We start from the raw sequence: 13,290 nt of genomic DNA, 5'->3' as shown, positions 1-13,290 counted from the left end.
ATTTATATTTATATAATTCTAAAATCCAACTACAAATATTTTTAATTAGAAATTTACAATTTAATACGATTGATGGATTTTTATGAAAGTCGAAGGGTAACTGAAACATAGGTGTCAGTCAATGACAATCGAAGAGTTTAAATTAACCAAGATAGTAATACTGGTATATTGGAATTTTACATTTATCTCTTGAATAAAAATAAAACTTACTTGTCCATGTACTGTGTCAACCTGACATACGCGATGCACGCTGCGTCCTCGCCCAGAAGGTGCACATGAGGATTCAGGATCGTCGTGTTGACGGCTTTGCAGTTTTTCCCCAGGACTGCTTATAGATTTGTTTGAAAAGGAAAATACTCGTTATTCGTGGGTCTGTGCAGCGCAGAAAGAGAGCTTTCTTCGCGATAAATGTAAAACGAAGCGAGAGAAACGTTTCCAACAGCTTCTCGTAGCATTTAATAGGCATGAAAGGGGAAAAAATCGTACAAAGGAGAAGCAGCATCGAATCTTTTTCACTCGCGAATCTTTTCTGTAATTTCGTGCATTTCAGATTATTAAATTGTTATTAACTCTTTTAGTGACAAACAGAAATTCCAAAATTTAACACCTTCAAGAGATAATAATAAATGCAAGAAAAATGATATTAGTATTTTAAATAGGTTCAGCCCCTGTAAGGATTAAAATTCATAAATTGATCGAAAGTGCAATAAGAAGCGTATCGATGTTGAATTTCAAGCGGTTGCAACTAAGAATGCACAAACTGGGATAAATATTAAAAAAGTAATTCGCGTAGAGACTGGCACGGCATGCAGTAGCAACGAAACTAAAAACCATCAAACGTAAGCACAATAGTGCGGCGTTTACGATTAATCGGTGATGCAAATGAGTCATAATTACCATTATCAAAGTAAAATTTGTGGAAATCCATTCCCTCGACTAAATTACCTAGAGCCTCTGGCTCGAACGCGGTCAGATGTGGATCACAAATTTTCCTGGAAATGCAAACGTCATTAGAAAACAGGTGAATTCGAAATTCTCCCGTGACTTGATTAGCATCGAACCGAAATTTATATTCATAGGGGAAAGAGTATCATTCCATCAAAATTCCAAGTCGACATTCATATTTTCTCCTGGGTAAACATTACTATGCTGATTAAACTATCCACCTCAACTACGTTATTTTTGCCTGGGCAAATTTCTAGTTTAAAGGTCGACTAATTAAATGAATTATCGAAAAAATTGTATTTTTAATATGTTTACAAAAAAATTCAATATTCTGTGATTCTATTTGATAAAAAAAAAAAGAAAATGGATTGTTGATTGAGTCGTGTCACTTACGTGTACGCCTCGAAATCGCCGATGTTGATGCTCTCGATCAGCTGTTCGGTCATCTTGATGATCTCCTGACGGCGTGCTGGAATCGTCAACAGATTATCGATCAATGCAAATCGGCCGATCGGCACGCCCGATCAACACAACCGATCCGGGCTCATACCGACACATCGTACGGTACAACAGTCACATGCACGAAATCTCTTTTTCAAATATACTCTTATTTTTTTATCAACTTCTACATCCTACGCCAAAAAATTCTCCTTTATCGATGCATGTACCTCATTGGAGTCGTGTCAAAAATCAAAAGTCGCATTACCTGTTGTCTTTTATTCAAAATTCTACTCCATTTCATATCGAACTCCAATGATATACGATCCTCGAATGATTCTTATCTAAATTATTATTAAACTCTCAGAAGTCGGTGCCGGGCCTCTGATGACCCTACGTATGACTTATAATTAGAATTTCTATTTTCTATATTTTCTGCTGTTTATTTTTTTTTTAACATGAAAATTTGAAATACAACCCGGCCACCGCCTTTCGAGGGTTACAAAATTTTCTTCTATAACTAAAAATCCTGGTTCGAGTCATTCGAGGAGGATATTTTCGTTGGTAAACTTTCGGTTTCCACTTGACGAGCACCGATTATCGTCGCGATATTTCACGAGAACAAAAGAACGAACGTTCGCGTACAATAAAAAAGCGATATCGGTGCGATTCAGTCAAATGGAAACGATCGAGCGTGTCTCGTGGTTGCACGCGTCGCACGAATCGGCTCGGTTCCTCTTCGATACGCTCGGCGCGGCGAACCGTCGAGACTGGGGAATTTCGAAGGCCCTTTGCAGATACTCCACCGCATCGGGCGACAAACGGAATCGATATCCATAGAAAAGAGAGACAGGTTTCTCGTTGTTCACGAGCGACGTAGTACATATAACGCTGAAATAAAAGTCGCCGCCGATCGCTAGAAGCTTCTTCAAAATCGTGTAATTTACCAATAACACTGTGTCCTCTTTATCAAGTTTCCTCTATGTTAACCCTTTGCGAATTTCAATCATACCCTACTGTCCTATGTGCCATCAACTCGAAATTTCAATAATTTAACACTCGGTACCACGTACTCGGACATTTAGCGTTGTGGATGGAACACGCGATTTCGAGTGTCTATCAAAAAATCGGAAAGCCAGCTCGCAAAGGGTTAAGAACTCCTCGTTTCTCTTCTACCCATCCACAAAACGCAACTTCTAGTTGCAAAATTCTTAATATATACAAAATTCCAATTCCAACTGTACCGTTGAGAAAAAAAAAATCAAATTTCACCCTTTCTCAGCCGAGTTGAGAGAAAAAAAAAAAATCAATAAATAAATGAATGGCAGAGATGGAGAAAAAAAATTGTCTTGTGATCTTCTCTCGTCAACGATGAGGAAAAATTATGTAACCACCACCGTCAGAGTCACAGGGTTGCTTAACTATCCTACTGCGCACCACAACGAGCGAAACAACAAATTTACAATTACTTCTATCTCGATTCTACGCGTTTCATGTTTTCAAGTACATTTCGTTTATATATATGTCGTTGAGAAAGAAAGAAAGAGAGAGCGAGAGAGACAGACAGAGAAAGTATGTGTGTGTATGAGAGAGAAAGAGAGAGAGAGAGAGAGATTCTTTTGTTACCTGAACACTGGGAGTTCGTCGATAGCTGGCTGCAGGTCTTGATAGGACACACGATTCTTATTTCTACAAGCAATATATATAGAATATATACATACACATAGTTAAGATATCGGTACCCTTTGTTAAACGTTTTTGTTTTTTGTGTGTTTTTGTTTCGCTATGAAATCGCTTCAGCGCAGGCAGCAGGACTTTTCAGCGTGATTCAAGCGGTCTCGCGGAGGATTAAGATCCGCGGATACAGGGTACTCTTGACTTTCAATTATTTTAACATGTTCGCTGTGGGCTGACTTTGAATATTAATAACAATCAATTTTAGAAGAATTTAGAGCTCAACAAGCTCATCAATTAGAAAATATTCTCATCGTCCACAATGAATGTGTTAAACGCTTTGAATTAAAACACTCACTTGCCATTTTTATCACGCGAATCGGAATGGAAGCATAGAATCGTTCGAATGAATAAAAAATATCACGGAGCTTAATCCACACGCGAAAGGATTAACCGTCTTCTCCGCTCTCGTCTCCGTACTTAGCACGCTTTTACGCTTCTTCGTGTTCCCCTCCTGCCGAAGAACGCGTCGCTTTCTGCACTTTATCTCAAAGATATTCCATTTGGTCATCGAGAAAATTCGTTTCTCCGTGTTTCTCTGTTTGTACTCGTTACCACGTGGGCGGGGGCCATTTTACGGATAAGATTCTTAAGATGAGAACGAGCGATGAAACAATTGGATCAATCAATTGCTTGGAGTGTTTTCAATCTCGATGGGATTTAAGCAAGCACGAGTAGTTGCTTGGAGAATCGAGGCGGTCGTTTTCAGTAGTCGAAACGATGATATTGCATACATTTACGTTGTACAAGGTGTTTCAATCATTTAATCATCTATCATTTTCGAAACTATTTCAGCTCGTTTCTTTTAAATAACGAGCAATGTTTGAATTGAACAATATCTAATACACCTTATACAATGATACGTTTGATCTTTTTAGATATTAGATTGCAAGAATCTAAAACTGTGATCAACAAATTTAATCATTGTCTACTAGCGTACTAGCGTAAATTATCATTAACTACGAAGCCTGTCCAACAATTATGTCCTTATTTTTTTCACACAACACAACGTATTGGGTTTCATAAGTTTATTGGTACGTTCACAGTTTTGCGCCTACACATGGATTACACGTGGACTTTGTAGCGTTCAGCGTGGACGATAGCCTAATCGAACGTTTCTACGCGACATAAAATACCATTTCGAAGAATTTCAACGTTATTTCAAGAAAAAATCTCGACTAACCTGCTCTAGAATGCTTCGAACATAGCTTAAGAATATTTACGTTTTTTCTCAATAAAAATGATATTTTAACGATATCTGCACACTAATAATAATAATTAATAATAATAATAATAATAATAATAATAATAATAATAATAATAATAATAATAATAATAATAATAATACGGGACGAACAACGGGGACACACAGAGACAAATTCCACCAAGTCTTTGTTAATTATCCTTCGTTTACATCTTTCGTTTACGCGATTGTGCGTGTCGCCGTATTTTTGAAATTGAAAAAGAAAAAAAAAATGGGGTTCGTGCGAGAAAGTGAGAATCTTGAAACGATTCGATAATATATTCTAGTTGTACGATTGCTAGAGTGCTGTAGAATCCTTTTAATATTCCTGCGTATCCGTTGTCGACGAGCGCTGCTTGCCTGACCAACAACGATACTTACTACTTGCGCGTAACTGTCCGTCAAAATAAAACCTCTTCACTACTCGCGAGCATACCGTTCGCCACACGATAAACCAATTCTTAAAACTATCTTTGTAACTGTCATTCTGTATAGAGTAATAATTTGAGCGGTGATTTGTCCGAACGTTTGCAAGTAGAAATACAGCAATCATTTTGCTATTTTTCAATGGGGCTTGTCTGATCGTGTAGCGAAGATGATCTCGAAAAATCTACTGAGAAAATAAAGAAGTTACCAGGGTCACAACGTGAACACCAAGCATTTGAAGAGAAATGGCACCCTGGAAGGATCATCTCCAAAAGGCAAAACGAGACATGCTGTGTTCGCGACGCTCGACGAGTCTCCAACTTTTCAATCATCTTTAAAGTTGAAATTAAAAATCAGAAACAGCCAAAAGAGATTTGAACGTGTGAAGTGGAAGAATTAATGTTACCTGCTGACAAATAAAATCAATTCTTTGGTCAACTGAACTTTTTACAGTTGATATTTATATGTTTCAAAGGTTCGCGTCTGCTCCCCTGGTTTCTTTTACTATTAAAAGTAAAAGCCGAGAGGAAAAATGAAATTTGAAAATTCCTTTTTTAAAAGATATCGTCGAGCGTCGTTTGTATTTCAGATTTTACGACAAGCAACACCGTTTAAGCTTCGAGCAGGCATCATCGTCCTTCGCGCTCGTTTTTTTCAACTTCTCTGCGGCCTTACCGGCGTTGGTTCTCTTCTTACCGTCTTCCGGTTCGTTGCACTCGACTAGACCAAGCTGCACGTATCCAGCACCGATGTTCCGGCGTACATCCGGTTCTGATACATTCGGTTCGTTTTGTCATGCAATTGAAATCGACGCGGCAAGCCAGCCACGAGTGCAATCGGAACATGCAGAAACACACACATAGGACACTGGGTCATCCAAAATATTTTACGAGATTAGAAGACAACGAACAAACTCTTTCATCTCTGGTCGATGATTAGATGAGAAAGGATCATGCATGGTTCAGGTTTTTAATACTTAAATTAATAAATTGATATTTTTGAGGGATTTCGATTCAAGACGGTTCTTCATAAATTTATGTAAATGAAAGCAATTTCAATTATTCTAAATTGGTTATAAATAAAAAAGAAGAACGATGCGAAGTTAAGCGTGGAAGCATTCGATTCGGGCAAAAACTACTTCATCACGTCCCATCTGCCGTTGCTGGATAAAAGTGTCTTCCATTTGCGAAATGGGAACTTGATTTATGGGTCTCGTTCGCGATAAATGCACTTTTGACTATTATGGGAATCAATCAAGCCGCACAATGCGATGGCAACCACATTTCCGCACAATGAAACGCATTATCGGAAGATTATTGCGAGCGATGCAACGCGCTTTCTGCAATTCTACGAGCAGATTTCCACGAAAACAGAGAAAAAAAAACACGTGTACAATCCGTGTATAACAAACTTAATCATCTTAATTATCGGAAAAATTGCAATCTCCCTGTTATGGTTTTTATTTATCACGATAAAATTCATCGTTTATTTCGTTATTGTATCACGATACTAGTAATTTCCATGAAACACGATCGTGGACAACCGTTGTTGACTGCTAGTATTTTCCAATATTACGAAAACGATCCAATTTCATCGACACCCCCGGACGCGGCAAATATTAATGAAAAAATAAAAGTTCCTCTTGCAATTGCACACCTGTTCCTATATTCGATACGTTCCTATATACCCTCAACAGGTTACGTGATGTATAAAACTCAATCGTTTTTGTACAGCGATTCGTATATTGTCTGTTTCTTTTTGACAATAAAAGTAGAGTGTACTATTATAAAAAGATAAGATATAAAATTGGATTCTCGTCTTTAACCACCCTCAAAAATATAAGAAACAAAGGAGGAACAAGAAATAGCATAAATTTATCATGGAACCAGAGAAGAAAGCACAGATGTTAAGATACTTATCCACCAAAGGAAAGATCGAAATGAAAAATAAATAATTTCATTTAGAACTTTAGGTTTGATATTAAGAGGTTCGAAAAAATCATGAAAATATTCCAGTAAGATTTGCATTCCAGAATAATGCAATTAAAATAGTGCAACTCGATTAAAATGCAACCGTTACGAATGTAATGGATGTAAATGTTGCTCCTTTGGTGGAGTAGGTAGCTTTACAGGTTGTAAAATGAATACAGACCGTTACTCGCGGAGTCGTAGCGTCGCGACGATGCGATGGGCGTCGCCGCGTTGTTGTTGCCGATGTAGACGGCCGCCGGTGACGAGGGTGATGCGCCAGTCTGGCTGTTCTGGCTGTTGCTGCTGCTACCACTGCTGCTACCGCTTCCTGCACTGCCAGCTAGTCATGCAACCAACCAACCAAAAGACGAGCTACTGTCAGCCTCTCGGAACAGCATCCTCCCGGTCGCTTCTGGCTTTCTTTTTGTACCGTCATGATTCTATCATTGCATTCTCATATTTCATTGCATTGCATTGCATTGTCAATTACAATTAATTTCATTTCATTCACATTTCATTCACATTTCATTCACAAAGTGTAATACGGAAAATTGAAAAATTGAACGTGTTAAGTTATCTCATACCCGAAATGAGCGGTTTAAATTATACCTAACCTTAACATCCTCTCTCTGTTCATCTATGATATTTTGAAATTTGAATAAATAAATAAAAAGACATGAGAATGCAACGAATCGTCACGTCGATAATGATATCGAATACCAACAGAAAAAAAAGGAAACAGAAAGAATCATTGGAAGCGAAATTTGGCAAAATGCAGGCGATTACGAGGTGCTCGTCAGCGAACGAGCTTCGACAAAGGGAACAACACAGTGTGAAATGCTAAATTGATTGATATTAATCGATCGTTCCAGATCAGACAGTACTGGCTGGTGTGTGATCAATTCGATATTCGAATGAAAAGCAAAAGCAATTTTCGTTGAGTCTTGTGGACAAGAGGGAATGATCGAGGGCTGTGAACGAACGATTTTGTGCTAGGTGGCAAACGGAAGTGACCAGAGACAGGGGTCAAAAAGCTTGATAAAAAAAGGGGGTGTGAAAGATTAAAGGTCGCGAAGCGTGAACTCGTTGCAGGTGAATGGATTCGTTTTGAACGGTGTAGCCAGAGTAAAAAGATCCAAGTCATGCTTCGACTCTGAAAAGGGACTCACCGATTTCTGCCTAGCGACTTGCTCTTCTTCCTTGCCTTTTTATTTACAACCCAAAAATAAATAATCATCTGATACGTAAACTTATAAAATTGTAAATTTCCTTTTCACTTTAAATAAAAATCATCGAGAAAATATTCGAGATATCCGATTCTATATATTATTAAAAATAATATATAAAATAGAATATTAAAAACATTTTTCTGATAATTTTTATTTCATTTGAACACACTTCTTACACCTCACTAATCGAATTAATGAAATATTTTGATTAGAAATTTTTTATTCAAGTTCACCCGATTCATTTCCGCTCTCGATTCTGGCAGAAATCGCGAGAGAAGAAACCTTACCGATTCACCGGTGCTCGCCGTTTGAATTTTGGTTATCCATGCGCTCGATTCTTATATCCTGCGGACACGAGCACGATAAAAGCGCATTTCTGGTAACAGCCGCAAAGGCAGCCTGCAATTTCGCTCGGGCTATACGGCGTTCCTTGTCGGGACCGACCGTAAACTTTTGCTACTGCTGGCCGGCGATAAAAAAAAATCAAGAACCTCGTAATATCACGACAATGCTCCAATTATTCTCGTTCGCGTTCATATTGTCTCAAAGAACGAACGACGTACGAATAAAGAAAGCGAGGAGCATATCGCGAGATTTCTAGGCGATGTTTTTAACCCCCCTTGCAAGTGGCATTTGATCCATCGTCCGATGATGCTTGTAAGATTGTAGGATCTTTGGTTTATGTTCACACGTGTCCTTCGTTACAAGTACATAACCAGAGTACGTAGTAATATTTTTGTATTGACTGTCAGAAATAATTCTTTCCTTAACAAAATATAAAATTTGAAGAGAACCAAAATACTATTATGTTGCATTAAAAATATTGTGAATTATGAAAAAATAGATGAAATTATTTTCAAATTCAATATATAAAAAATGAAGCAGTAATGAAATTTTTTTTGGCAATAATCAAACGAAGTGTTAATAATAATAAAATTAAATTATAATTATGTGTTACATTGGATTCCTTCGTTCATTCGAATACTGTTTTGATTAAATATAGACTCTCTAGGTGGGACAGGCTTCATAGATTTTTCTATTCACAATTTCTTCTCCCTTCTTTCATTTTTGTTTAACTCTTATTCAACCCGTACAATATATTTTCTTTTACATAAATACGATCTTTCTTCTGTAATTTTCCAGACGCTGGATTAGAAAAGATCGTGATCTGAATATCGATAATACGATAAAAATTAGCTAAAATTCGAAAAAGAAGCTCGATGCTGGCGTAGGCGGAAGTGAGAAAAACCTCGTGGCTATAATTTCTCCAACGAATGGGTGAAAGAACGGTAGAGTTCTAGTTAAGGTGACGTTAAAGAAAAAATTATTTAAAATATCGTCCCCTTCGCAAGACTAAGGGTATCCTAAGAAAGAAAATGAAAAAATTCTACCGTCCTTTCCTCTCGGATCACTCTGACCAGCCGATTTACCTTGTGCTCCCTGCAGGAGTACCGCGGCAATCCCAAGAGGGTTTCCTTGAACCTGGTTTTGCTTGTTCGTCTGGCTCGCTGCCCCGACTACCCTGGAGAACGCGGACACAGCGGCAGGACTGTTCGGAGGTGTGCCCTGGGAGGCGGGGCCTTTGTCGAAGAGATTTCGAATGGATCAATTAGAAGATTCAGCCATGAAGAGGCAAAAAAGAACACTGTTTTCCAAACGCAAAACAGAACACGTCACCAGATGAACATTCAGCTAGACCGAGTCGTAATTGGGCCCATCAAAAGGATTAATTAGCACTAATCAATCAACACGTAGCTGGGATTCTTGGAATTTGGTTAAAGCGGGGTTTAGAATCTTTAATTATCGAAGATACATATACCGAGACGTAAATTGGCTCCATCAGGGTTTATCCATGTGTTAGAAAGACGTTTAATCAATGGTGTCAAGAGTTAGGATAGCTCATACTTTCTAAGCACTCGCCTACAAATTCAATTACTAAGTATCTACCTAGGCTAAGTCATAATTGAGTCCATCAGGATTAGTTACGTGTTAGAAGATACTATGCTGCGCCAGAGGAGTTAGTGTTTTTGGTTACTTCTGAAGAGTATCAAAGGTTCACAAGGCACCTAAGAGAAATACTGGAAGAATTCACGAAAATTAAAAAATTAGAATTTTTATTAACAAAATTTCAATACTAACAGTACAAAGACTAGCAGAATTCATTGACTCATTTCACTCAACAATTATCTATACTAGGTGGTAATTTGGTCTGTTTAAATCAATTCTACGTTAGTAAATGCCGTTGATTGATCATCGTTTAACTAAACAATAGAGGTTACGTGATTGGATATAAATCAAACATCAATGTCCAACACAACTCCAAAATTATTCACTATTTTAAATCAATTCAACATGAAAATTGATTGAACACGCTATTCAAACCCACTGATTGTCAGTAAATGAATGAAATTAAAACAGAAAGATGCGAGTTCCGTCACCTTTCATTTCGATTCGAGAAGATCGAGCGGAAGTCGCTCGCTGACCGACCTTTGCCGGGAAGAACCAGAATAGTTACGCTCGGTCACGATAGATTTTCTCTGCGTCGACATAGACACGATTTTGCGACTGAAATAGATACGAAAGGCTGGCTGACGATCGTGACCCGAGGCTACCAGCCTCGAAGATCGTTTCGCGTGGAAAATAAGCCGACGGTTTATGCACGGAACTTGGATTCAAGTCACAAGATTGATGAAACTTGATAAATTTCGACATTTAGAACTTGGGATGTTTTGGAAATTTTTCAACAATGGAAGAGTTAAAAAAATTTTTCCTTAAAGAAGACTCACGACCTTCGAAGGTTTTATTTATGAATCTTCTGAAAACATCTTATATAATTTCTTGGAAATGAAGGTAGTTCCCCAATACGTGGACAGTGTTATTTTCAAAGTAGGTATTTCAATTTAATTAATTCCTAAAACTGTTTCAGTAGATAACACTATGACTGACCAGACACGACACAAACGAATCTTCCATCAACAGCGAGGATTATTTATCGCAAGTAACGAAAGGGTAAACAACAACACTGATCATAAATTTTTCACGTATCACGAGACACACCCTGTGCGATTATCTAAACACGAAACACTCGTCTATCCATCTCCACGATCCTCCTGGCTCAATTACCAAGATACAAAGCGTACTCGTGGCTCACCGTGATTGTCAGGCTGCTTCGAAGAGCAAGGTAAGCCAGCAGCGGCCGACATTTCAATCGTTTCGACGAGTTCTCTCTCTGAATCACATTTATAGTAATACGCTCGACGCACCTCTTCTCTTCGTCTTTTTCTTCTTCTTCTTTTTCTCCTCCTTCTCCTTCTTCTTCTTCTTCTTCTTCTTCTTCTTCTTCTTCTTCTTCTTCTTCTTCTTCTTCTTCGAGATGAAAGCGAGATGGAGAAGAATTCACGATGGAAGGACACCTGAACCCCCGCGGAAAGGGAGGAAAACGAAGAGAATCGACTCTGTTTTATTGCGCCTCGAAAAACGGCCGGCTTCGGGGACGTTCGAACGAACGACGCGAACTGCTGCCAATCTATTTTCAAGCAGTGCCAAGCGGTCAGGTATTTCCGTTGACAGCGCTCGAAGCTTCACCGCTCGATTCCGCTAAGCTACTCCCTTCCATCGTTCTACCTACGGACGGACACTCAAGATTCTGCTCGCTCAAGGTCACTGGATCATCTTAAATAAACTCAATTGGCGGAGGAAGGGAGTACTGAGGGAGCAATTGACCGTGAAGTCATTGTACTTTGTTATAATATTTCAATTGATATCTTTCTTTGTTGATATTTCAGAGAAATTGGGGATGGAGATTTGGTAGAAGTAACAGTGGAGAATCGATTAACAATGGAAAAAGTTCATATCTTTGAACACCTGTTTAAAGTTTAAACATCTACTTTGTTATTTTAATTATAATAGTATTTTTGTTAAATCCCGCAAAGGAGAAGGAGGTTGCATAAATGCATCCCCATCTCCTCGTTAAAAATATATATATATAGTGTGCACCTATAGGAGGGAAGGAAATTCCCCTTGAAACACTTTGAAAATCTTCCTAAAAATGGAGTGTGATAGTTTAATGCTAATAGTGTCCTCGAGCGACCAGAATCTGTAATTGATGCCCGACGACATTTTAACTATAAATTCAGAACGTCTATTAGCTAAGAAACTAATTGATGAATGAAAACTAAGTATTTTTCAAAGCGATAGCAAACCATCGACAGATGATTACTTCATCTATTTCTATAACAACATCTACGATGAATCCATCTATGTCTAGTAGAAGAACCAAGCGAACTCGTCTCCAGGCTACTTGTTCAATGCAAAAATATACGATATTCTTTATGTTACTTATCGTTCGAGATCATCAAACTTCCAGGTGAGCCTGTTGTTGATCGCTGGTCAATCACGACAATTTGCTAATCATTTCACAGATTGACATCAGTAAAGAAAAAAAATACACAGCTAACTGCTCGATAATGATAGTACATACGAGTATATAATATAATATTATTTACTTCTCCTATACAGCGTGTACGTTTACAACAACGCCAAACAATTTCTATGAACAATCTAGCAGACTATCACGAAAAATATACACACTGGTGTAATTTAATCGTTCCGACTTTCTCATCGCACGATTCTCTAATTTGTCTACTCGCCTCGACCAGTAGATCCACTAGATGTCTGATCAGAGGTCTTCGTTCGTTATTTCGTAGACGGTTGCTGGCTTCCGGCGTTGGAACTCGCTCGATACGATTCTGAATCGTGTGCGTTTAGCAAACAAGTATGGGGATAATGGGAGGACAAATTTCTGATTTTACTCGTAAATAGATCCCTACATTTTTAGGGTTCCTAACGTTAGTTGGCTGGTAATTTCAGTGAAATTTTTTGATAAATCGAAAATCGACAAATATTTCATAGGATATTTTTAATAATTTTATCTCCTGTCGTTTGAATAAATTAAATTTGTAACTGTTACCTCTGTGAGAGTCAATTTGTTAGGTAAGTTAATATTCTAATTTTTGGAAACTGAAATTTTCCATGATCATATAATATGTTCTCCGATTTGGTAAAACCACAACTGGTGCTTGGTCTGTTTACGTAATATTATATGCTGGTATTCAATCGATACGAGGGTATATTTATTATTCATACATTTCGTACGACTGATTATTCAATACGTTGTATGCAGAATGAACGTTGGTTATCAGAGATGAACGAGACTGTTCTCTTCAATTCATGAATTGAATAATATAGCCAGATCGCAGTTATAATTTTAATAGTTTAACTGATATAAAATTGTATTATTTCAGAA

The 13,290-nt window shown here is 37.9% G+C and overlaps 1 protein-coding gene across 42 annotated transcripts in view; it reads right to left on the bottom strand.

Moving 5' to 3' along the window:
• CaMKII (Calcium/calmodulin-dependent protein kinase II) overlaps nucleotides 1-13,290 on the bottom strand; it is a 93,992-nt gene that overhangs the window by 7,266 nt on the left and 73,436 nt on the right. For 7 of the 42 annotated variants that reach the window (XM_034318268.2, XM_034318271.2, XM_034318274.2 and 4 more), the window contains 6 exons: nucleotides 6,938-7,096; nucleotides 5,462-5,557; nucleotides 3,010-3,072; nucleotides 1,339-1,414; nucleotides 898-992; nucleotides 211-328 (listed from right to left, as the gene is read on the bottom strand). In XM_034318268.2, coding sequence (XP_034174159.2) covers nucleotides 211-328; nucleotides 898-992; nucleotides 1,339-1,414; nucleotides 3,010-3,072; nucleotides 5,462-5,557; nucleotides 6,938-7,096 — 607 coding nt within the window. Of the gene's footprint in view, nucleotides 1-210; nucleotides 329-897; nucleotides 993-1,338; nucleotides 1,415-3,009; nucleotides 3,073-5,461; nucleotides 5,558-6,937; nucleotides 7,097-9,415; nucleotides 9,566-13,290 lie in introns of all 42 variants that reach the window. The other 35 variants (XM_034318287.2, XM_034318294.2, XM_034318298.2 and 32 more) reach the window with 14 other exon arrangements.

Source organism: Osmia lignaria, chromosome 6 (genome assembly GCF_051020975.1).
Source record: "Osmia lignaria lignaria isolate PbOS001 chromosome 6, iyOsmLign1, whole genome shotgun sequence".
NCBI lineage: Eukaryota > Metazoa > Arthropoda > Insecta > Hymenoptera > Megachilidae > Osmia > Osmia lignaria.
Note: the sequence above shows the minus strand (reverse complement) of the source record. Positions and strands in the feature narration are given on the sequence as shown.